This window comes from Oncorhynchus nerka, linkage group LG2 (genome assembly GCF_034236695.1).
Source record: "Oncorhynchus nerka isolate Pitt River linkage group LG2, Oner_Uvic_2.0, whole genome shotgun sequence".
Taxonomy (NCBI): Eukaryota; Metazoa; Chordata; class Actinopteri; order Salmoniformes; family Salmonidae; genus Oncorhynchus; species Oncorhynchus nerka.
In genome coordinates this window covers 39,331,409-39,353,654 of record NC_088397.1, presented here as the reverse complement: position 1 = coordinate 39,353,654, position 22,246 = coordinate 39,331,409, and the positions used below count along the sequence as shown (strand labels likewise).

General features: G+C 41.1%; 1 protein-coding gene and 1 non-coding gene across 2 annotated transcripts in view; one reads left to right on the top strand and one right to left on the bottom strand.

The window, feature by feature from the left end:
- fer1l4 (fer-1 like family member 4) overlaps positions 1-22,246 on the bottom strand; it is a 111,982-nt gene that overhangs the window by 70,249 nt on the left and 19,487 nt on the right. Inside the window, 17 exon segments of the mRNA XM_029669422.2 lie at positions 3,096-3,212; positions 3,511-3,598; positions 5,304-5,404; positions 5,518-5,638; positions 5,767-5,959; positions 6,235-6,343; positions 6,500-6,603; positions 6,789-7,013; positions 7,016-7,060; positions 14,436-14,622; positions 17,714-17,897; positions 19,648-19,810; positions 20,040-20,124; positions 20,359-20,421; positions 21,225-21,356; positions 21,753-21,813; positions 21,895-22,062. Of these exon segments, the coding sequence (XP_029525282.2) occupies positions 3,096-3,212; positions 3,511-3,598; positions 5,304-5,404; positions 5,518-5,638; positions 5,767-5,959; positions 6,235-6,343; positions 6,500-6,603; positions 6,789-7,013; positions 7,016-7,060; positions 14,436-14,622; positions 17,714-17,897; positions 19,648-19,810; positions 20,040-20,124; positions 20,359-20,421; positions 21,225-21,356; positions 21,753-21,813; positions 21,895-22,062 (2,146 nt within the window).
- Positions 16,971-17,025, top strand: LOC115146427 (U7 small nuclear RNA). The gene has a single exon (XR_003866151.1). It is a non-coding gene; the product is annotated as a U7 small nuclear RNA (small nuclear RNA).

The following is a 22,246-nucleotide window of genomic DNA, read 5'->3' as shown; positions in this document are numbered from 1 at the left end:
AGGCAAGCTTCAATGCCATACAACTCTCCTTCCGTGGCCTCCAATTGCTCTTAAATACAAGTAAAACTAAATGCATGCTCTTCAACCGATCGCTACCTGCACCTACCCGCCTGTCCAACATCACTACTCTGGACGGCTCTGACTTAGAATACGTGGACAACTACAAATACTTAGGTGTCTGGTTAGACTGTAAACTCTCCTTCCAGACCCATATCAAACATCTCCAATCCAAAGTTAAATCTAGAATTGGCTTCCTATTTCGCAACAAAGCATCCTTCACTCATGCTGCCAAACATACCCTTGTAAAATTGACCATCCTACCAATCCTCGACTTTGGCGATGTCATTTACAAAATAGCCTCCAATACCCTACTCAACAAATTGGATGCAGTCTATCACAGTGCAATCCGTTTTGTCACCAAAGCCCCATATACTACCCACCATTGCGACCTGTACGCTCTCGTTGGCTGGCCCTCGCTTCATACTCGTCGCCAAACCCACTGGCTCCATGTCATCTACAAGACCCTGCTAGGTAAAGTCCCCCCTTATCTCAGCTCGCTGGTCACCATAGCATCTCCAGACCTGTAGCACACGCTCCAGCAGGTATATCTCTCTAGTCACCCCCAAAACCAATTCTTTCTTTGGCCGCCTCTCCTTCCAGTTCTCTGCTGCCAATGACTGGAACGAACTACAAAAATCTCTTAAATTGGAAACACTTATCTCCCTCACTAGCTTTAAGCACCAACTGTCAGAGCATCTTACAGATTACTGCACCTGTACATAGCCCACCTATAATTTAGCCCAAACAACTACCTCTTTCCCAACTGTATTTAATTTATTTATTTATTTTGCTCCTTTGCACCCCATTATTTTTATTTCTACTTTGCACATTCTTCCATTGCAAAACTACCATTCCAGTGTTTTACTTGCTATATTGTATTTACTTTGCCACCATGGCCTTTTTGCCTTTACCTCCCTTCTCACCTAATTTGCTCACATTGTATATAGACTTGTTTTTTTTTACTGTATTATTGACTGTATGTTTGTTTTACTCCATGTGTAACTCTGTGTCGTTGTATGTGTCGAACTGCTTTGCTTTATCTTGGCCAGGTCGCAATTGTAAATGAGAACTTGTTCTCAACTTGCTTACCTGGTTAAATAAAGGTGAAATAAAAAAAAATAAAAAAAATAAAAGTCATGGCAGATCATTTTGAGGACTTCAATATTCACATGAAAATGTCCACAGACCCACTCCAAAAAGCTATTGGAGCCATCATCATCGGACAAAACCCACTGTCTCCAAACCTACGCATTGCCACATTCAAACCCTGGATCTAGTGTTGTCCCATGGAATAAATATTGTGGATCTAAATGACCGGTAGTGTAAATCCAAAATTATGTGGAGTGATTTACAGCTTGCCGCCATTGCACTCTGGAAAATGGGAAACACGTTCTCTGAAGTGATGAATCACACTTCACCATCTGGCAGTCCGACTGACGAATCTGGGTTTGGCGGATGCCAGGAGAACGCTACCTGCCCAAATTCATAGAGCCAACTATAAAGTTTGGTGGAATAGGAATAATGGTCTGGGTCTGTTTTTCATGGTTTGGGCTAGGCCCCTTAGTTCCAGTGAAGGGAAATCACTACAGCATACAATGACATTCTAGATGAGTCTGTGCTTCCAACTTTGTGGGAATAGTTTGGGGAAGGCCCTTCTCTGTTTCAGCATGACAATGCCCCTGTGCAAGCAAGGTCCATACCGAAATTGTTTGTTGAAATCTGTGTGGAAGAACTTGACTGGCCTGCACAGAGGCCTGACCTCAACTCCATCGAACACCTTTGGGATGAATTGGTACACCGACTGTGAGCTAGGTCTAATCGCCGAACATCAGTGCCCGACCTCACTAACATTCTTGAAGCTGAATGGCAGCAAGTCCCCGCAGCAATGTTCCAACATCTATTGGAAAGCCATCCCAAAAGAGTGGAGACAATTATAGCAGCAAAGGGGGCACCAACTCTTTATTAATACCCATGATTTTGGAATGAGATGTTCGACGAGCAGGTGTCCACATACACTACATGACCAAAGGTCTCTCTTCGATTTGGTCCTGCCGTACATACCGACACGTAAACTATGATCACAAGACACATGCCTCCTTATTGTCCCTAGAATTTCTAAGCAAACAGATGGAGGCAGGGCTTTCTCCTGTAGAACTACATTTTTATGGAATGGGAATGGTCTACCTATCCAGGTGAGATACGCAGACTCGGTCTCGACCTTTAAGTCTTTACCGAAGACTTATCTCTTCAGTAGGTCCTATGATTGAGTGTAGTCTGGTCCAGGGGTGCGAAGGTGAATGGCAAATGACGAACCACCCTTGCTGTCTCTGCCTGGCCGTCTCCCCTCTCCACTGGGATTTTCTGCCTCTGAACCTATTAAGGGGGCTGAGTCACTGGCTTACTAGTGCTCTTCCATGCCGTCCCTAGGAGGGATACATCACGCCAGGTTTTCTTCACTATACTCTACTTGAGTGGGTTGAGTCACTGATGTGATCTTCCTGTCCGGTTTTGTGCCCCCTCGGGCTAGTGCGGTGGAGGAGATCTTCGTGGGCTATACTCAGCGTTGTCTCAGGGAAGTAAGTTGGTGGTCTGTTGATATCCTTTTAGTGGTGTGGAGGCTGTGCTTTGTCAAAGTGGGTGGGGTTATATCCTGTCTGGATGGCCCTATCCGGGGGGTATCGTCAAACTCAGTGTCCACAGACCCCCCTGTGTCTCAGCCTCCAGTATATATGCTGCAATAGTCTATGTGCCGGTGGGCTAGTGTCAGTCTGTCCTATTTGGTGAAATTGTCCTCTGCCTTATCTGGTGTCCTGTGTGAACTTAAGTATGCTCCTAATTCTCCCATTTCTCTCTCTGTCTCTCCCCTCCCAGAGGACCTGAGCATTAGGATCATGCCTCAGGACTATCTGGCCTAATTACTCCTGGCTGTCCCCTTTGTGGCATCTGCTGATGTAAAAAGGGCTTTATAAATACATTTGTTTGAATTCGATTGAAAGACCCAATCCCACCCCTGCAAAGTCCTCGCTTCGACTCACTTCTTTCGTCAGGAGTTGTAGCCTCTTTAGGATCCTTTTGGCGTCTGTCAGTCTTTCCTTCACTGTACGTCTGGTCACCTTCCGCTTCACTCGCAGAGACTGCTTGGCTAGGACAATCTGGGGAAAGAGATATATATATTTACATAAAAGAAAAGATAAAACAGTACATCATATAACATTATTACACCACTACATATCTACAATACAAAATGTATAATACCACCATACAACAATATTACAATGTATGTGTGTGTAGAGTGTGTATGCATGTGTCTGTACCTGTGTGTGTCTCTTCATAGATACCATATCACAGGATAGAAACATAGTATCAATATAATCAGTGAGAATTGTGTTTGTAATGTGGATTGAGATAATAACGGATGAGATAAGTGACTCATGTTTAAGCCTCACTCACAATGTTCTTCTTGATAAACTCCTTGCGGAATTTGTCCAGGTTGTTGCGCTTCGCTGGTGTCTTCCTATCTGAGTTGGAGTTGTACTGCCTTCAGGGCAAGGAGAAACACGGTCATTTTTATTATTAAATAGTTTTATTTATTTAACCCTTATTTTACCAAGTAAGCTGACTGAGAACACATTCTCATATAAAGCAACGACCTGGGGAATAGTTACAGGGGAGAGGAGGGGGGATGAATGTGCCAATTGTCAGCTGGGTATGATTGATAATGTCAACTAGGTTGTTGTGGTCAGAGAGACGTCGTAAATTCCTGAGGATCTTCTCATGGACATACAGTATAGAGAGAGTAGATTTTTGTGTAGAACAAAGGAATTCCTTCCACCTCACAGAACTTGAGGTACGAACAAATTTCAAAAAAGTATTTTTTTAAAGTATAAAAGATCGGTTAAGAATCCAGCTACGAACTGGTCCGTTTGTCACAACTTGGGGAAGCTCATTGGAGACGGTGTGGCCATATTACCATAACGCTGTTTATATAATAGCCTCAGATATGAGGTTTAGATCTAATTGTTGTATAAGATGAATGAGTGAGTATGATACTGTTTGTAAAATTGTGTAATGTGATTTTGGACTGTTTAATGAAGGAAAAAGGGGATTGGAGATAACTAAATCAGAGGACTGCCCCTGAGCCCGGTTAGGGTCAGGCGTCCTGGGACAGCCCTTTTCTGCCTTCTGAATAAAAGCCCCACTCGGTTTTCGATCAGCAGACCGAGCTTACCTCAATTACGAGATGGCTAAAGGTTGCAGACCATGCTTTTCTCCATTAGGAGGAGACAAAGGTTGTAGACCATTGCTGAATCTTCTAACCATACCACGTGGTTAAACTCTTAGACTATCGATACCGACAGAATAAGAACAAGTCTTTGATATTAATTACTAGTCTGCAGCTAGGAATTCGGTATCATTGAACGCAAAGAACGACAACCACTGAAACACCCATTCTATAACGAATGAATGTCACTCTGAACTATCCCCTCTAACCACAACCGAGAGAGAGGGGGAGAGAGACGGACAATTCTTCAAAAGAAACAAACTTTTCACCAGCGATCAAGACGACACACTGAGCGTAAATATATATATTGATTGCAATTGTTCCCGAATGAGTGAGCGTTCATGTGCAAAGGATTAGCATTTCAATTGTTATAATTATCACTCTGTAGTGACTTCTTAGTCGACCCCCACTTCTCCTTTTGTCTAACAAGCCGCCATGCCGGTTTAGCCCACTAGGGCACATTCTCCTATCATTTCATGTAACCATGTTTACGGTTTGCTTATGCATTTCTGTGAATTACTTAGTTAGTAATACATAAATTATTTAAGACAATTGATGTATGGATGACTCATAGTGAAGACTGGGTTCGTGCAGATAACCAACAATTTACGTTTGGAATGAGACTAACTTGAGGTAACGTAAATAATTAATTAATTCGAAGACTAATTGATCAGATAAAATATCTGAAAAGTTGTTTTAGGAAATTATAACTTTGTAATCTGAATATTTTTCCTTGGTGCCCCGACTTAGTTAATTACATTTACATGATTAATCAGTTGATCGCGTAATACTAATTACAGAGAATCTTCGATGAAAACTATGTATTCAGTTTAATGATAGTAAAAACACGACAATAAACATTTAAAAGCATCACGGTAACCTACTGTAAGCAATTGACTAAAAGGCTACAGGTTGTCCACTTGATGTTTCCAAATGCTGAGATGGTATTGTAGCAACTCACTTGCAACTCGTGACAAACTCCAAAAGCACCTCCCCTAAGCGCTCCTTGGCATTGCTCCTTGGTCTCTTTAGAAGTTTCTCCACCTCATCAATGCCATATTCCTAATGAAGAGGGAACAGCCCTCAACATCAGTATCTTTGCGGCTTCCAGGGAACCAATGGAGATCAGGTCACAAGTTAAGCACAGGTTACAGTATTTAGATCTGAGCACTTACCAGCCTATCAGCCATCTTGTGCAGCCAGTTGACATTGTGGTAACGGAAGCAGTGGTCCTCAAAATGGGTCCACAGAAACATACAAGGCTTCTCATATGCCATTGGGACACAGCTAAATGATCTGTAAATGTAAAAAATAAAAATAAAAGATTTACACTGCCCTGGTATCTATCTGGAAGATTGGCTGGGGTGCATCCGTTGTTAGTTTGACTGTTGATAATTTATCAGATGAATAAGACTTTGAGTTACCTGTCATACTCAGTAAACTGTGGTCTTCTTGGAGCAGTGATAGAACTGTCCTGTGACCCAGGGATTGGAATATCCTCCCTCTCCAGTTCATCTTCTGATGATTCCAACAGAGACTGTCTCTCACTGCTTAGATCCTCTCTGCTCTGACTCTTCTTTGGATTCACTACCACCTCTGCTGCCTTACCGTAGTTCCCTGTTCACATCCAAAAATACACAACACACAGAATATATCTCAGTGAAAAGACCTTGACAAAATACATGTTTGATAGAAAAACAATGATGGGCACTGAAAAGTTAACCTGTATTGCAACACTTCAAGGTGGATGTAACTGCACCACCAGGGGCAGATTTCAGTAATGTATTTCATTACATAGGTTATAGTTAGATGATTCCTAATTAACTTGGCACTAATCCCAGCAATGTCTAGTTTATTATCTTGAAAAAGTGGGCAAAATGTCACAGTATTACCAATGGACAACTCAAAGGTCACTGGCTTGCTTCCAATGATGGGATCAATCATGGTCACTTCAAAGAGGGATGCGAATAGCAAAAATTCATCCTTTTCTCCAAAGAAATTCTGTAAGACAAAATAAGACAAGTTGTAACAAGAACACAAGAAGAGGGGTCTTAAATACTCAAACTTAAACAATCAGGCAGTAATAATGCAGCAAATGGTATGTCAGCGTGGGTTTATTATCGTGTTAGGTTTCTGGGGGATGTAGGCGGTGCTGACCTCAGGCAAGGGATGAATCTCCTCCACCTCCACAGTCACAGCCCCGGGTACCTCTGTACCTGCTTCCTCAGACTCCTCTGTAGGCCCACTAGGGCCTGGTGCTGCTACACATCACACCAACAACAACAAATCACCAAAGCTCGCAGAACAACCTATCCCTTCCTATACTTAGCCTTTAACTGATGGCACTGCACTATACCATAAAACAACATCGCACAGATCAACTAAACAACATACTACAATCCAAAATACAACAACCATTGTAACTTGTACAATAACTGTTTGCTACCTTCTTGCTTCTTTTCCTTGGACTTCCGGCTCTTCTTCTTGAGGGAGAGCTTGCCAAGGGCGCTCCTGGCACCGGCTGTGGCCTTGCTGTTCTCCACGGCAGCATTGTTGGGGGAGGAGTAAACCTCCACACTGAGGGACAGCAGCATGCGGCCCCGGTAGAAGATGCCCTCGCTCAGACCTTCATTCAGAACCTGGTGGATGTCGCCCAGGGCAGAGTTCTGGGGGAGCCGTACAGGTTGATCCAGGACGGGCCAAAGGTGGGGTTGAACCCTGGAGAGGATGGAAAGGATGAACCCAGGGAGACCACACCAGAGAGAAGGGAAGGATAATGTCATTACTGAGAGATACAGTATAATTGACAGATGAGTGTTTACATCAAATTTGTAATAGACAGGACCAAAGACGGTAACACCTCCTACAAATACCATCTCCATAATGCATTATAAGTGCATTAATGTTATGAGCTATGCATAATGCAATATAATACACAGCATAATAATACCGTAATGTAATTATATCATACAGCATTATGAACAGGCAAAATGTTGGCTAATTAATATTGTGATAGATATTTGTTGACGAAGAGGGTGGAATGTGAATTCATAAAAAATCCTACAATGTGATTTTCTGGATATTATTTTCTCATCTTGTCTGTCATAGTTGAAGTGTACCTATGATGAAAATTACAGGCCTCTCTCATCTTTTTAAGTGGGAGAACTTGCACAATTGGTGGCTGATTAAATACCTTTTTGCCCCACTGCACATGGGTGGAAATGGGGGGGAACCGGGTTCCTGGAGTGAAAACCCTGGGAAATAGCTCTCCTGCTATCTCTCTCAGAATGACCTTCTTGATCCAAATCAGTTAGGTTTCAAGACTAGTCATTCAACTGAGACTGCTCTTCTCTGTATCACGGAGGCCCTCCGCACTGCTAAAGCTAACTCTCTCTCCTCTGCTCTCATCCTTCTAGACCTATCGGCTGCCTTCGATACTGTGAACCATCAGATCCTCCTCTCCACCCTCTCCGAGTTGGGCATCTCCGGCGCGGCCCACGCTTGGATTGCGTCCTACCTGACAGGTCGCTCCTACCAGGTGGCGTGGCGTGGCGTCTCCTCACCACGCGCTCTCACCACTGGCGTCCCCCAGGGCTCTGTTCTAGGCCCTCTCCTATTCTCGCTATACACCAAGTCACTTGGCTCTGTCATAACCTCACATGGTCTCTCCTATCATTGCTATGCAGACGACACACAATTAATCTTCTCCTTTCCCCCTTCTGATGACCAGGTGGCGAATCGCATCTCTGCATGTCTGGCAGACATATCAGTGTGGATGACGGATCACCACCTCAAGCTGAACCTCGGCAAGACGGAGCTGCTCTTCCTCCCGGGGAAGGACTGCCCGTTCCATGATCTCGCCATCACGGTTGACAACTCCATTGTGTCCTCCTCCCAGAGCGCTAAGAACCTTGGCGTGATCCTGGACAACACCCTGTCGTTCTCAACTAACATCAAGGCGGTGGCCCGTTCTTGTAGGTTCATGCTCTACAACATCCGCAGAGTACGACCCTGCCTCACACAGGAAGCAGCGCAGGTCCTAATCCAGGCACTTGTCATCTCCCGTCTGGATTACTGCAACTCGCTGTTGGCTGGGCTCCCTGCCTGTGCCATTAAACCCCTACAACTCATCCAGAACGCCGCAGCCCGTCTGGTGTTCAACATTCCCAAGTTCTCTCACGTCACCCCGCTCCTCCGCTCTCTCCACTGGCTTCCAGTTGAAGCTCGCATCCGCTACAAGACCATGGTGCTTGCCTACGGAGCTGTGAGGGGAATGGCACCTCAGTACCTCCAGGCTCTGATCAGGCCCTACACCCAAACAAGGGCACTGCGTTCATCCACCTCTGGCCTGCTCGCCTCCCTACCACTGAGGAAGTACAGTTCCCGCGCAGCCCAGTCAAAACTGTTCGCTGCTCTGGCCCCCCAATGGTGGAACAAACTCCCTCACGACGCCAGGACAGCGGAGTCAATCACCACCTTCCGGAGACACCTGAAACCCCACCTCTTTCAGGAATACCTAGGATAGGATAAAGTAATCCTTCTCACCCCCCTTAAAAGATTTAGATGCACTATTGTAAAGTGGCTGTTCCACTGGATGTCTTAAGGTGAACGCACCAATTTGTAAGTCGCTCTGGATAAGAGCGTCTGCTAAATGACTTAAATGTAAATGTAAATGTAAATCCTTTTGTCATGCAAAAATGAATGGCCATTTTACATTGAATTCAATTAGTGAAATAATTTTGATTCGTAAGAATTGGTTCCCAGAGTATTTTTTTTCCATTTCCACCCCTGATGATACATCTTTATCACCAGTTATAAACATTTACATTACATTTAAGTAATTTAGCAGACGCTCTTATCCAGAGCGACTTACAAATTGGTGCATTCACCTTATGACATCCAGTGGAGCAGCCACTTTACATAGATACATAAACACCCGTCTTGTGCATGCATAGCATTATGCATAATACAATATAAATGTGCATTATAAAATAAGTTATTATAAGGTATTACTTAAGACAATTCCTATATTTTTATAGTGAATCCCTTCCCCCAAGAAAAACCTGTATCATTCTGTCGATAGTAGCTTTGGACCGCAACATGGATCTTGACAAGACATTGGGCTTAGATGTATCATAGTTGTGCGAGGCTCCAGTGCCTGGCATCTGAAATCAATGAAGACCTAAAGTATACCGTTTCACCCCAAAAACCTTTCCTGTCAACAAAGGCATATTCATAATCTCCAAGAACAATACTTACCACCAGGCAACATGTTAAACTCTGACGACATTTAAACTACCCAAATGGGGGACAGCAGGATGATATTGTGGGACATTCGTTGTCCAGTGTATCCAACATTAATCATTTTCAGATGCAGCACTCCCCCCTTTGGAAGATGCATAAAATGCAGTAATATATTGCAACGTCTGCCTATGCCCAAACATAGTAAATACTTTAAAAAAAATAATAGACACCCTCAAACCCCAAATAAGGCATACCAAATTTCAAAATGATAATTCTTCACGTTTTGCTGTGAAACATCCAAACGACATCTGCATGCCAATCATTTGATCTCAATCATTTTTATGGGAATATGCATTTAGATCTTCTTGAATTACTGTTTTGTAAACCAATTAGAGCAGATGGTGTTAACAAACTATATAGCCTTTATGTATGTTGTTTAAATTGAAGCACATTCTGCCTAGCGGCGCACGCTGCTGAGTTTTGGACGCACGCCAATCATTTTTTGACTATTCGGCTAACAATCCTAAAATATTATTAGAAATGAGGTGGTGTTTTTGATGTAACAGTAAGGCTATGCTATTATATTTGTTTCTGTTATGTAGAATACTAATAATGATTATGTGATCTTCCAAGACATTGATTCAGCTTTGATCTAACTTTACTAAATGAGCACCATTGTGAGGATGCAGTGCGCTCCAGCAGCATTTACACCCCTGCAGCACTACACCCCTGCTCCTACTGCACCAAACAAGCTAATTGATGAGCACCAAGTACTACTATTTTGCCTTGCGCAAAATGTGGTGATACAGAAACGAGACACCACGTGTGGCTGTTTTATGAAAATCTGGGAATATTTAGCCAAGGAAATATTTCTGGTTGGTCTCAGGGAATGTAACAGTTAGGAATGGAGACATTCAAAATTGAGTAAAGTAGCAGCAAATATGTTGAATGAGCAACTAATGAGCATGGAGAGCCTCACACGTTTGACAAAATTAACTTGTCTGTCAGTCTAAAATGTACTTACTTTGGTAGCTCTTAGTCAGAAGTACACTTTTTGTAAGAAGTTAGGAAGTTAGGACAGCTAACTGTCCTCTCCAAATTTTGCTGGAATTTCAACCTGGACTCAGGGTTAGGTAACATAGTAAACTATGGAAAAACACATATGGAATCATGTAGTAACCAAAAAAGTGTTAAACAAATCAAAATATATTTTATATTTCAGATTCGTTAAAGTAGCCACCCTTTGCTTTGATGACAGCTTTGCACACTCTTGGCATTCTCTCAACCAGCTTCATGAGGTAGTCACTTGAAATGCATTTCAATTAACAGGTGTGCCTTGTTAAAAGTTAATTTGTGGAATTTCTTTCCTCCTTCATGTGTTTGAGCCAATCAGTTGTGTTGTGACAAGGTCGGGGTGGTATACAGATGATAGTCCTATTTGGTTAAAGACCAAGTCCATATTATGGCAAGAACAGCTCAAATATGCAAAGAGAAACGACAGTCCATCATTACTTTAACACATAAAGTTCAGTCAATACGGGTAATTTCAAGAACTTTGTGCAGTTTAAAAGAAAACAAAGCGCTATGAAGAAACTGGCTCTGGGAAGACCCAGAGTTACCTCTACTGCAGAGGATAAGTTCATTAGAGTTAACTGCACCTCCGACTGCAGTCAAAATAAATGCTTCACAGAATTCAAGTAACAGACATCTCAACATCAACTGTTCAGAGATTGCGTGAAGCAGGCCTTCATGGTCGAATTGCTGCAAAGAAAGAACTAATAAAGGACACCAATAAGAAGAAGAGACTTGCTTGGGCCAAGAAACACGAGCAATGGACATTAGACCGGTGGAATTCTGTCCTTTGGTCTGATGATTCTAAATTTGAGGATTTTGGTTCCAACCGCCGCGTCTTTGTGAGACGCAGAGTAGATGAACAGATGATCTCTGCCTGTGTGGTTCGCACCGTGAGGCATGGAGGAGGAGGTGTGATGGTTTGGGGGTGCTTTGCTGATGACACTGTGTGATTTGTTTACAATTCAAGGCACACTTAACCAGCATGGCTACAACATCATGCTGTAGCGATACACCATCCCATCTGGTTTGCTCTTAGTCGGACTTTCATTTGTTGTTGTTTTTTCAACAGGACAATGACCCAACCCACCTCCGTGCTGTGTAAGGGCTATTTGACCAAGAAGGAGAGTGATGGAGGGCTGCATCAGATGACCTGGCCTTCACAATCATCCGACCTCAACCCAATTGAGATGATTTGGGATGAGTTGGACTGCAGAGTGAACGAAAAGCAGCAAACAAGTGCTCAGCATATGTGGGAACTCCTTCAAGACTGTTGGAAAAGCATTCCTCATGAAGCTGGTTGAGAGAATGCCAAGAGTGTGCAAAGCTGTCATTAAGGCAAAGGGTGGCTACTTTGAAGAATCTCAAATATAAAATATATTTTGATTTGTTTAACACTTTTTTTGTTACTACATGATTCCATATGTGTTATTTCATAGTTTTGATGTCTTCACTATTATTCTACAATGTAGAAAATAGTAAAAAGAATAATAAAGAAAATGGCATGAGTAGGTGTGTCAACTTTTTACTGGTACTGTATATATTTTCATAATGAGACCGGTTGAAATGTCTGACTGAAATACCAACCTGGACTCAGGGGTAAATGTAACATAGTAAAAGTAAATCTATGGCATAAAGAGACAGGTTGGAATGTCTGACTTAAATACAATGTATTCATTGTCCATCAACCATTTCATATGACATGTTATGAATTACAATTTGTACGATATATTACGAAGTTCAATTGGAACAATATGTTACAAATTGCAATTTTACAATATGTACCATTCTCTAAGGCCCGGTCACCTTGGTTACTGTTGCAACCTCGGTCAACATTATCCCGGGAAGCCCATATCCCCATACGAACCACTGGCAAAATCCCATTGATCTCAAACTGTGTTTTTAATACACAATTAAATTAAACACTACCCCTTCAGGAGATATGTTTTGGTGGACTGTCATTACAATTGCTTCATGGGATCCTGGTTAAAACCACTAAAAGTATAAGCCGTAGGAGGAGGGGTGGGGTACTAAGCTAACATACAGTGTGGAATTGTTTTAAAGTTGGTCATACCATGGATCATTTAGCTATTTGATTTAGAATTTTAGGACCCCTTTAGGTATTAAACAAAAATATTTGATAAAATATTGAATTTGGCTCTTTACTACTATGGCCCATAGAAACATATTGAATAGCACATTCATAAATGGGGGAAAAATAATAATACGAAATAAGGTTTTGAAGTGTCCTATATCTAGGAGATCTAAGAAAGTTCAGGTAATATTTTTGCTTTTTTGGAAACATATTTAACCCCATATTTACCTCCATAATTTAATTCCTTTGTGTGTGTTACCTTCAGATGAGTCTTGTGACACTTGTGTGGTTCGTAGAGACAAACCCGTTCGGATGTTGAGGACGTTTTCGTGAGAAGACCGATTTTCGGGATGTCTCATGGTCTGACAATCACTGCTGTAGCTCAGCCACCTTCCACTGCAAGCGCAAGGACGACATAGGCGGATGCGGTGGATTGCCAATGGAAAAACCCTGACATCTATAGCTTAAACAGACAGATTTTGATTGGGATTTTTTAAAATGTTACTTAGATTGATGTACGCGTGGATTTGAAATGAAGGACTTTAATTGAAGGTTGTAGTGTGGCTAGCCACTGGATGGCTCTGAATGCACTGTCAGCATGCAGCCAAAGTTACTAACCACTTTTGGAGCTAACTGGGACTCTCAAATCGTATCCTAATGTCGACAGCAGATAAGAGTTGTATTCATAACATGAATAACTTAGCTAATTTACATATATTTTTTAAATAAGTTATATTAACTGGCTAGCTAGCTAGTGTTAGCAACATTGGGTGGTCAATAAGACTGAAAGCTAGCTAACCAGCTGAGCTAGCAAACAATGTAACAAAAGTATAATTTCGGATTCTAAAAAATATTCCATCAACAGGCTCTGTATTTAAGGAATCCCAATAGCATGTACCTCTGGTGCACTGTTTAATTATTTAGCCATTTAAAGAATTCGTTTTTGGATGAAAATGTATCCATTTTTGCAATGCCCTCAATGGCTTCCATGCGTTTAAAATGTAAGCTTGTCCAAGGTGTCGGACTCAACAACAGTTGATTGGTTGCCTCAAATTCTGGGGCGCTGCTTAGCAAAGGGTAAATCATCATTCTAAAAGGATTGTAGATTTTTTTAAGAGGGAAAAAAGTTACATCTTTTAACTAATGGTGGCGCTCTAAACATGCACGGTTCCCATAGGTGTAGGGGTTGTACAACGAGCCATGGCTTCATTTTTCGTATTACAGGAATTACAGTACATAGAAGAAAAGCTAAAGTCGTAACCTTTTCACTGATGTAATCAGATCTCATGTCTAATACCCAGTGCGTCCACTAACCGCAGTAGCAGATCACATGACGTGACTTGGCCACTTGAAACCACATGTTTCTGGTTTGATCTGGTTTGGGTAGCGAACTGAACTGATTTTCAAGCCTTGACAACTTAAAACTGCCTGGTGGTAAGTATTGTTCCTAGAGATTATGGATATGCCTTTGTTGAAGGGATTTTTGGGGGGATGAAACCGTTCACACTTTAGGCCTGTATTGATTTAGGACGGCAGGCACTGGAACCTCACGCAACTAGGATCCATCTAAGCCCAAAGTCCCATCAAGATCCTAGTTGTGGTCAGGATCCAACTTGTGGTCAGAAGCTATATCGATAGTAGTCTGCTAAAGGGAGAGTTTAGGTCTTCTGCTGCAGATGCTACCATTTCTGTTGGGGTTGGAGATTTGCTGCATGTCAAGAAAGTGTGTCCCCACTGCCACATCGCCAATGTTGGCATCATCCAGGATCTGCACTTTGATTCGCCGGGCAAGGGGAGGAAACTGCTCGATGAAAGAGATCTGCTCATTCCACTCAGGAGTGTTGGTGTTGGACTCCACTGACGTCTCACCCTTTAATAAAAAGCAGTATTTATCAATTGAAGCAGTCCATTGATAAATTCACAAACTGTAGGTCTTACAATTAAATTATGAAAATCAGGCTAATTGCATTTTAGATAAAGGTTAATTATTTGATTTAACAAACTCCCAAAAGCCGGAGAGCGGTTAAGTGCTATTGTAAATCCTATCCCTAGTCTTACAGTACATCAAGAGAAGGAATGCAGTAAAGAAAATATAGGGTTGTGCTGTGATGTGAATGAGGTGACAAGGCAGCCACAGTGACACACTCCATTTGTTTGGAAACAGTGGTGTGTTTGCCATTACCTTACCAGGAAAGACAGAGTGTACTGTACAAATAAAGGGACCACAACCCAGTAAACAAATAGTGGGTGTATTGTAAGAGTGAGTGTTGTTGGGAGTTGAGGCATAGAAACAAAAGAATATCACAGGGCGACATAGATGGCTTGTATGAGACCAGGCGGGTAGAGGTGAGATGAACTCAAATAAGGAAGAGATATCCCATATAAAAAAATATTACAATTTACTATATAATACTGCTGTACTTACTAGAGAAGTATGTAGTATACTGTAGAATACTATACTACACACTGTAGTGTCCCTCGTTCATGTGTAGCACTTACTATTGACAAATTGGATCCTAATCTGGTTAAGTGTGCAACGCCCATCAATGTTGGCTCAATAACCATTTTTTTTTATTTAACATTGTTATCAGGAAATATTCCAAAAGTATAGAAAATCAGCTCTTGTGCCGAGACTCCATTATGTTTAATTAGGCAGGCCAGTTAAGAACAAATTCTTATTTACAATGAAAACCTACCCCGGCCAAACCCTAATCCGGACGACGCTGGGCCAACTGTGCGCAGCCCTATGGGACTCCCAATCATGTCCGGTTGTGATACAACCCTGTCCGGTTGTGATTGAACCAGGGTCTATAGTGACGCCTCTAGCTATGAGATGCAGTGCCTTAGACTGCTGCGCCACTCGGGGCCCTAATTATAGCCCCATTTCAAGGCTTCGTTGTCTAGCTAAGATTCTTGAATCATTGGTAAATGAACAACTTTTCTCTTTTCTATCTGAGAAATGTATCTTGAATGTAAACCAAACATGGTTTAGGTATTAGGCATAGCACTATTACAGCAATCACTTTAGTTGCTAATTATCTTGTCAATGCTTTAGACACTAAAATTAAATGTGCTGCTTTGTTCGTGGACCTGTCAAAATCTTTTGATATTATTGCACATTTTTATTAAATAAGTTGTCCTCGATAGGCCTGAGCTCTGAAGCCTGTTCATGGTTTCATGATTATCTTAGTGACAGAACTCACGCCATCGTGATTGATGGGGTTAAAGGAAAACCACCCAAAAACAATCTTTTTCTATTTCTTTTGAAAACTTGATTGCTGGCAAGGAAAACATTTTGCGACTATGTCAACAATGGACTAATGAAACAAATTCCAGAAGATCGTTTTGGGTGGAATTTTCCTTTAAGTCCGAATTTCTTGAAGTACGTAAAGGTGTTTCGTGGGGTTGAAACTAGGACTTCTTCTTTTCATTTTTTATATAAATGCTATTGGTCAATCAAAATGTAATTTAATCTATATGCAGATGACACTATTATGTACGCAATTTCCCTAACCGCTGACCTGGCTGTGACAAGACTACAGTCTGATTTTTCAGTTGTGCAGGAAGTCCTTACTGATTTAAAACTCGTACTTAATACGTGCAAAACAAATACATTGTTTTCAAGTTCATGTAAGATTCAGCTGGATTACATCTTTACTCATCGGATGGTTCTTTAATTGAACAAGTCCCTGCATACAAATGCCTTGGTATGTAGAATGACAATGATTTATTTTTTTTTTTTTTTTACAGAAACAGATCTGGTCTCTTTCTAAGCAGTAGGAAGCAGATTATTCAGTCAATCTTTCTACCTGTTCTTGATTATGGTGATACTATTTATCAAAGTGCAGCTGCTTTTAATCGTAAACACTTGGCTGCCGTTTTATCACAGGAGACAGTTAGACAGCCTAGACAGGAGACAGTTAGACAGGAGACAGCCTAGTGCTTAGAGCGTTGGGCCAGTAACCGAAAGGCTGCTAGATCGAATCCCTGAGCTGAAGTTAACTGTTCCTAGGCTGTCATTGTAAATAAGAATTTGTTCTTAACTGACTTGCCTAGTTCAATAAAAAAAAAATTATAAAAAATTGACACCCTGTCAAAATAAAGGTTAAATAAAAAATACAAAAATAAAAACTATAGAATGTTGCAGTATATTGTAGAATTTCCACACACAAAAAAAATCACTGTAGAAAGATTACTACAGTAATGTCCATAACCTACTAAAATTTGCTATTTTAGTATTTCTCCAGTAGGTTTCCTGAAGGAGAAAGCCTCCACTTCCATGTCACATATAATAAAACAAAAACACTACAGTAAATACTACAGTATACTACAGTCCGCAAAAACACTACATAACACTATAGTATATACTACAGTTATTTTATTTATTTATTTTATTATTTATACTATAGTTAACTGTTAACTGTTAAATGTAAATAGTACAGTATACTACAAAACACTACATTACACTATAGTATATACTACAGTTATTTATTTATTTTATTTATTATTTATACTATGGTTAACTGTTATCTGTAAATACTACAGTACACTACATTAATTACTATAGTATACTTTGCAGTTTTCTTTTATTTATTTATACTACAGTAAAGTTAGCAAAAACACTACCATGACTCCCTGGTTAAATAAAGGTTAAAAAATAATAATTTTATACTACAGTATTTTGTCATGTGAACTGGCACAACAAAGAAAACCCTGCACTAACGACTGAATACACAAAACCAACTAAACCATTTAATAGAATGCGACCGAAATCGGTTTGATATACCTTATTTCTAGCATATATCCAACAGATTCGGGTCAATTCCATTTAAATTCAGTCAATTCAGGAAGTACATTTTCCTCATGACAAAAATGGAATTAGAATTTCAGTTTACTTCCTGAATTAAAATGGAATTGATCAAAGCCTTGTTATTCAACATTAAAAGAACCTGCACCTGTACCTGTTGGCCTGCGAATGTGACCTGCACGTAAGGGTCAATGAAGACCTTCTTCTCCCCCATCATCTTAGAGAAGCTACCCAGGAAGCCCGCGCTCATACTGGGTAAACCTTCTGCCTTGTAGATCTTCACCAGGAACTTAGCCCAGGGCCTCTCCATTGGCATTCTCTTGGGCAAGAGCAGGTTCCTACACAGAGAGGAAAGCAACAAGAACCCAATTTCAATTCAAATCAGTACAACTTAACTTATCCCCTCAGAGGCAATTAAGAAAGGCAAATTCAGGAATAGTGAGCATCAATATTTTTGTTGTTGTTGAATGAATGAACAATAGGGGCAGAAGAAAAATAAAACGGGAAATCAGCCAATGATTTCAAGTAATAAACACAGCAAAAAAAGAAATATCACTTTTTCAGGACCCTGTCTTTCAAAGATAATCTGAATAACTTCACAGATCTTCATTGTAAAGGGTTTAAACACTGTTTCCCATGCTTGTTCAATGAACCACAAATAATTAATGAACATGCACCTGTGGAACGGTCGTTAAGATACTAACAGTTTACAGACGGTAGGCAATTAAGGTCACAGTTATGAAAACTTAGGACACTGAAGAGGCCTTTCTACTGACTCTGAAAAACACCAAAAGAAAGATGGCCACGGTCCCTGCTCATCTGCGTGAATGTGCCTTAGGCATGCTGCAAGGAGGCAGGAGGACTGCAGATGTGGCAAGGGCAATAAATTGCAATGTCCGAACTGTAAGATGCCTAAGACAGCGCTACAGGGAGACAGGATGGACAGCTTATCGTCCTCGCAGTGGCAGACCACAAGTATCAACACCTGCACAGGATCGGTACATCTGAACATCACACCTGCGGAACAGGTACAGGATGGCAACAACTGCCTGAGTTACACCAGGAACGCACAATCCCTCCATCAGTGCTCAGACTGTCTACAATAGGCTGAGAGAGGCTGGGCTGAGGGCTTGTATGCCTATTGTAAGGCAGGTCCTCACCAGACATCACCGGCAACAACGTTGCCTATGGGCACAAACCCAACGTCACTGGACCAGACAGGACTGGCAAAAAGTGCTCTTCACTGATGAGTCGCAGTTTTGTCTCACCAGGGGTGAAGGACGGATTTGCGTTTATCGTCAAAGGAATGAACGTTACACCGAGGCCTGTACACTGGAGAGGGATCGATTTGGAGGTGGAGGGTCCGTCATGTTCTGGGGCGTTGTGTCACAGCATCATCGGACTGAGCTTGTTGTCATTGCAGACAATCTCAACGCTGTGCATTACAGGGAAGACATCCTCCTCTCTCATGTGGTACCCTTCCTGCAGGCTCATCCTGACATGACCCTCCAGCATGACAATGCCACCAGCCATACTGCTCGTTGTGTGCGTGATTTCCTGCAAGACAGAATTGTCAGTGTTCTGCCATTGCCAGCGAAGAGCCGGATCTCAATCCCATTGAGTACATCTGGGACCTGTTGGATCGGAGGGTGAGTGCTAGGGCCATTCCCCCCAGAAATGTCCAGGAACTTGCAGGTGCCTTGGTGGTTGAGTGGGGTAACATCTCACAGCAAGAACTGGCAGATCTGGTGCAGTCCATGAGGAGGAGATGCACTACAGTACTTAATGCAGCTGGTGGCCACACCAGATACTGACTGTTACTTTTGATTTTGTTCAGGGACACATTATTCCATTTCTGTTAGTCACGTCTGTGGAACTTGTGCAGTTTATGTCACAGTTGTTGTTGTTCTGTTCATACAAATATTTACACATGTTAAGTTTGCTGAAAATAAACACAGTTGACAGTGAGAGGACGTTTCTTTTTTTGCTGAGTTTAGCTTAAAGTGAGTTATAAACACCACCCACCAAGGAGTAGTCTCCATGGCTAATAAAATGTTAAGCATTTGTCTTAGGAGGCATATGACTTACGTCTCAATGTCATTGTTCTGACTGCCTAAAGGAGGCAAACTGGGCATTCCCATTGCATCTCCTTTCATCACAACACTCAAGGTGCACTTCACGAAACCTTTTATCCCTGTCCGGGTGTCACTGGGATCAGTAAGGGGAGCCCATTTCTGGTAGAACCTGTGCTCTGTTGCGACAGAAAGAGAGACTTCTTTATGAGTAAAAAAATACAATGGCTGATATTTCTATTGAATAGTGATGTCAAAATGAATGACTATCCCAACTCCCTAAAATTCCAATATTGAAAGAATAAGGACTATTCCTTTAACCTTTAAATCATAGTCTTATAAGGGCACCACAGAGTTTATCTTCCCTTTTATACATGCTTCCAAGTTTTTGTGTCATATCCTGTTTACCTTGCTGACTGTACACAGTGCTGATGTCAATTTTGAAGGTGCCGATAAGTGTCATCATTAATCCCAGCATCTTTTTGTGAACAACCTATGTGGTAAAACAAAGGCTCAGTATATCCAAGGATAACATTACATTATCTTAACTGATCCGGTGAGCCCAGGACATTGTGTATCACACCACATGATCCTGTGGTTCCAGTGTGCAAATGCTGCTTCAGGACAAAGATACCTCCTTTCACTTTACACTGATATATATTGAATCAAATTCTGATTATCAAAAATGTCAAGTCGAGACATACAACTACCTAATTTTACAACTTACCGTTATCTCAATAACTTTATCAAACAGAACATCTTGTGTCTCCTGGAACTCAAACATGAAGTTCTGAGAGAGGAAAGAAACATTGAAGTAACATGTGGGAAATTGAAACCTTAAGTAAAGAGTCTCTTGGATACCACCACATATAAAGTAAATTATCTTATTCGATTACACTCAACATCATATGTATTTGGACAGTGAAGTAAACATTTTTTATTTGTCTCTATACTCCAGCATTTTGGTTTTTGGATCAAATGTTGCATACGAGGGTATTATTTGAGGGTATTTTCACACATATCGGTTTTACTGTTTAGAAATGAAAGCATTATCTAGCCCCCCCATTTGAAGAAGTCATAAGTATTTGCAATTTGTTTTAGTTGTGTTTTAGGTTATGTTTTTCCCAATAGGAGCTGATCTGTGAATAATGACTGGAGTCATTTAGTTTGGTAGATAAGATGTTTCTGAACACAAATTAATCCTGATAATGTCATGATTAAGAAAAATCATGAATGAATCATGAATAATAATGACAGGGGAGTTTAGCATTTTGTGAATTTGTGCCTATGTAACTTTCTCACTCATCCCTATTCACAGTTCATTCATGATTATCCATAATCATGGTAGCACTAGTATCCAAATTAATTTAGAAGTGTTCAGAAAAATCTTCTAATCTTACTTACAATAAAAGTGACTCCAAAATGACACAATACATTATTCACCATTCAGTTCCTATTGAGCAAAACATTATCTGGTCAAATTCAAAATGCTGGAGTATAAAGACAAATTTAACATTTTAGCTTCACTGTCCAAATACAAATGGTGTTGAGTATATATTCTACACCCCTGAGACTCAGGGTTAAATAGCCCACCTCATTGTAGAATGGACAGTTGGTGGACTTCTGTGTAGCGGTTTTCTTCTTCACTTCTCCCACTCTGATGTACACGGCTGGGTTTATGTTCACGCCCACCAGTTTCTGGGCCTCCAATACATTCACATTAACCTGAGAGAAAGAGCGAAAGAGACTTTAAGGTGCTGGTCTTGAAATTAAGTTTTTCATGGGACAAATAATGGTGTGATCATAAAGATTAGATGGACCCAACTTTGTCCCGCTTTAAATTAAGTGCAATTCATGAAGGCCTTATCAAGCATTAATAAAGGCTTCAAAATCACTATATTATTGTGTCACAAATCATCTAGAACTGTATGTCATGCTCTATCAAGGAGTCATAAATGTGCCATAACTGTAACATAACCACCAATGTCAAATGTGACATAACCCACTATGTCAAATATTACATAAACCAGTGCTTTTTAAAGGGTGACATAAGCATCTCTTAATAATGGTGTTGGGGGAAACTTTTCCTTTGCCTTCTCCTCCATAACTTTCATCACTCACCTGGAAGCTCTGTACTCGAGGTGTGGCGGCAAGCACATGCTTTGAAAGAGGTCTGCAACGACTAAAACACAGACAACTCAGCATAAAAATATAATCGTGTCTAAAAATTCCTCTACAGAAAGAAACAAGAGACAAAAAACACCTTAAAAGGGGAGTGAACATTATGTTGGCAGACTCCATGTCTGATATATCATAATCGTCATCATCCTCGTCATCGTCATCATCATCCTCGTCCCCGGTTTTGACCAGACCACGCCCTAATTTCCTGGTCTCTCGGTCGAGTTTCTCAGGTCGCAGACCCTGTTTTAACCTGAGAGTCAGAGTATCATCATTTGGATCATTGTCATATGAAATACAATAAGAAATACAAATACAGGTGTCTGGACAAATGAACAAAATGTCTAACACTTGAGAAATCGTCCACAGAAACATTCCATATGACTTGAGTTAACTGAATGTGATCTTATCTCAGAATGGCATCAATCAATCAAATT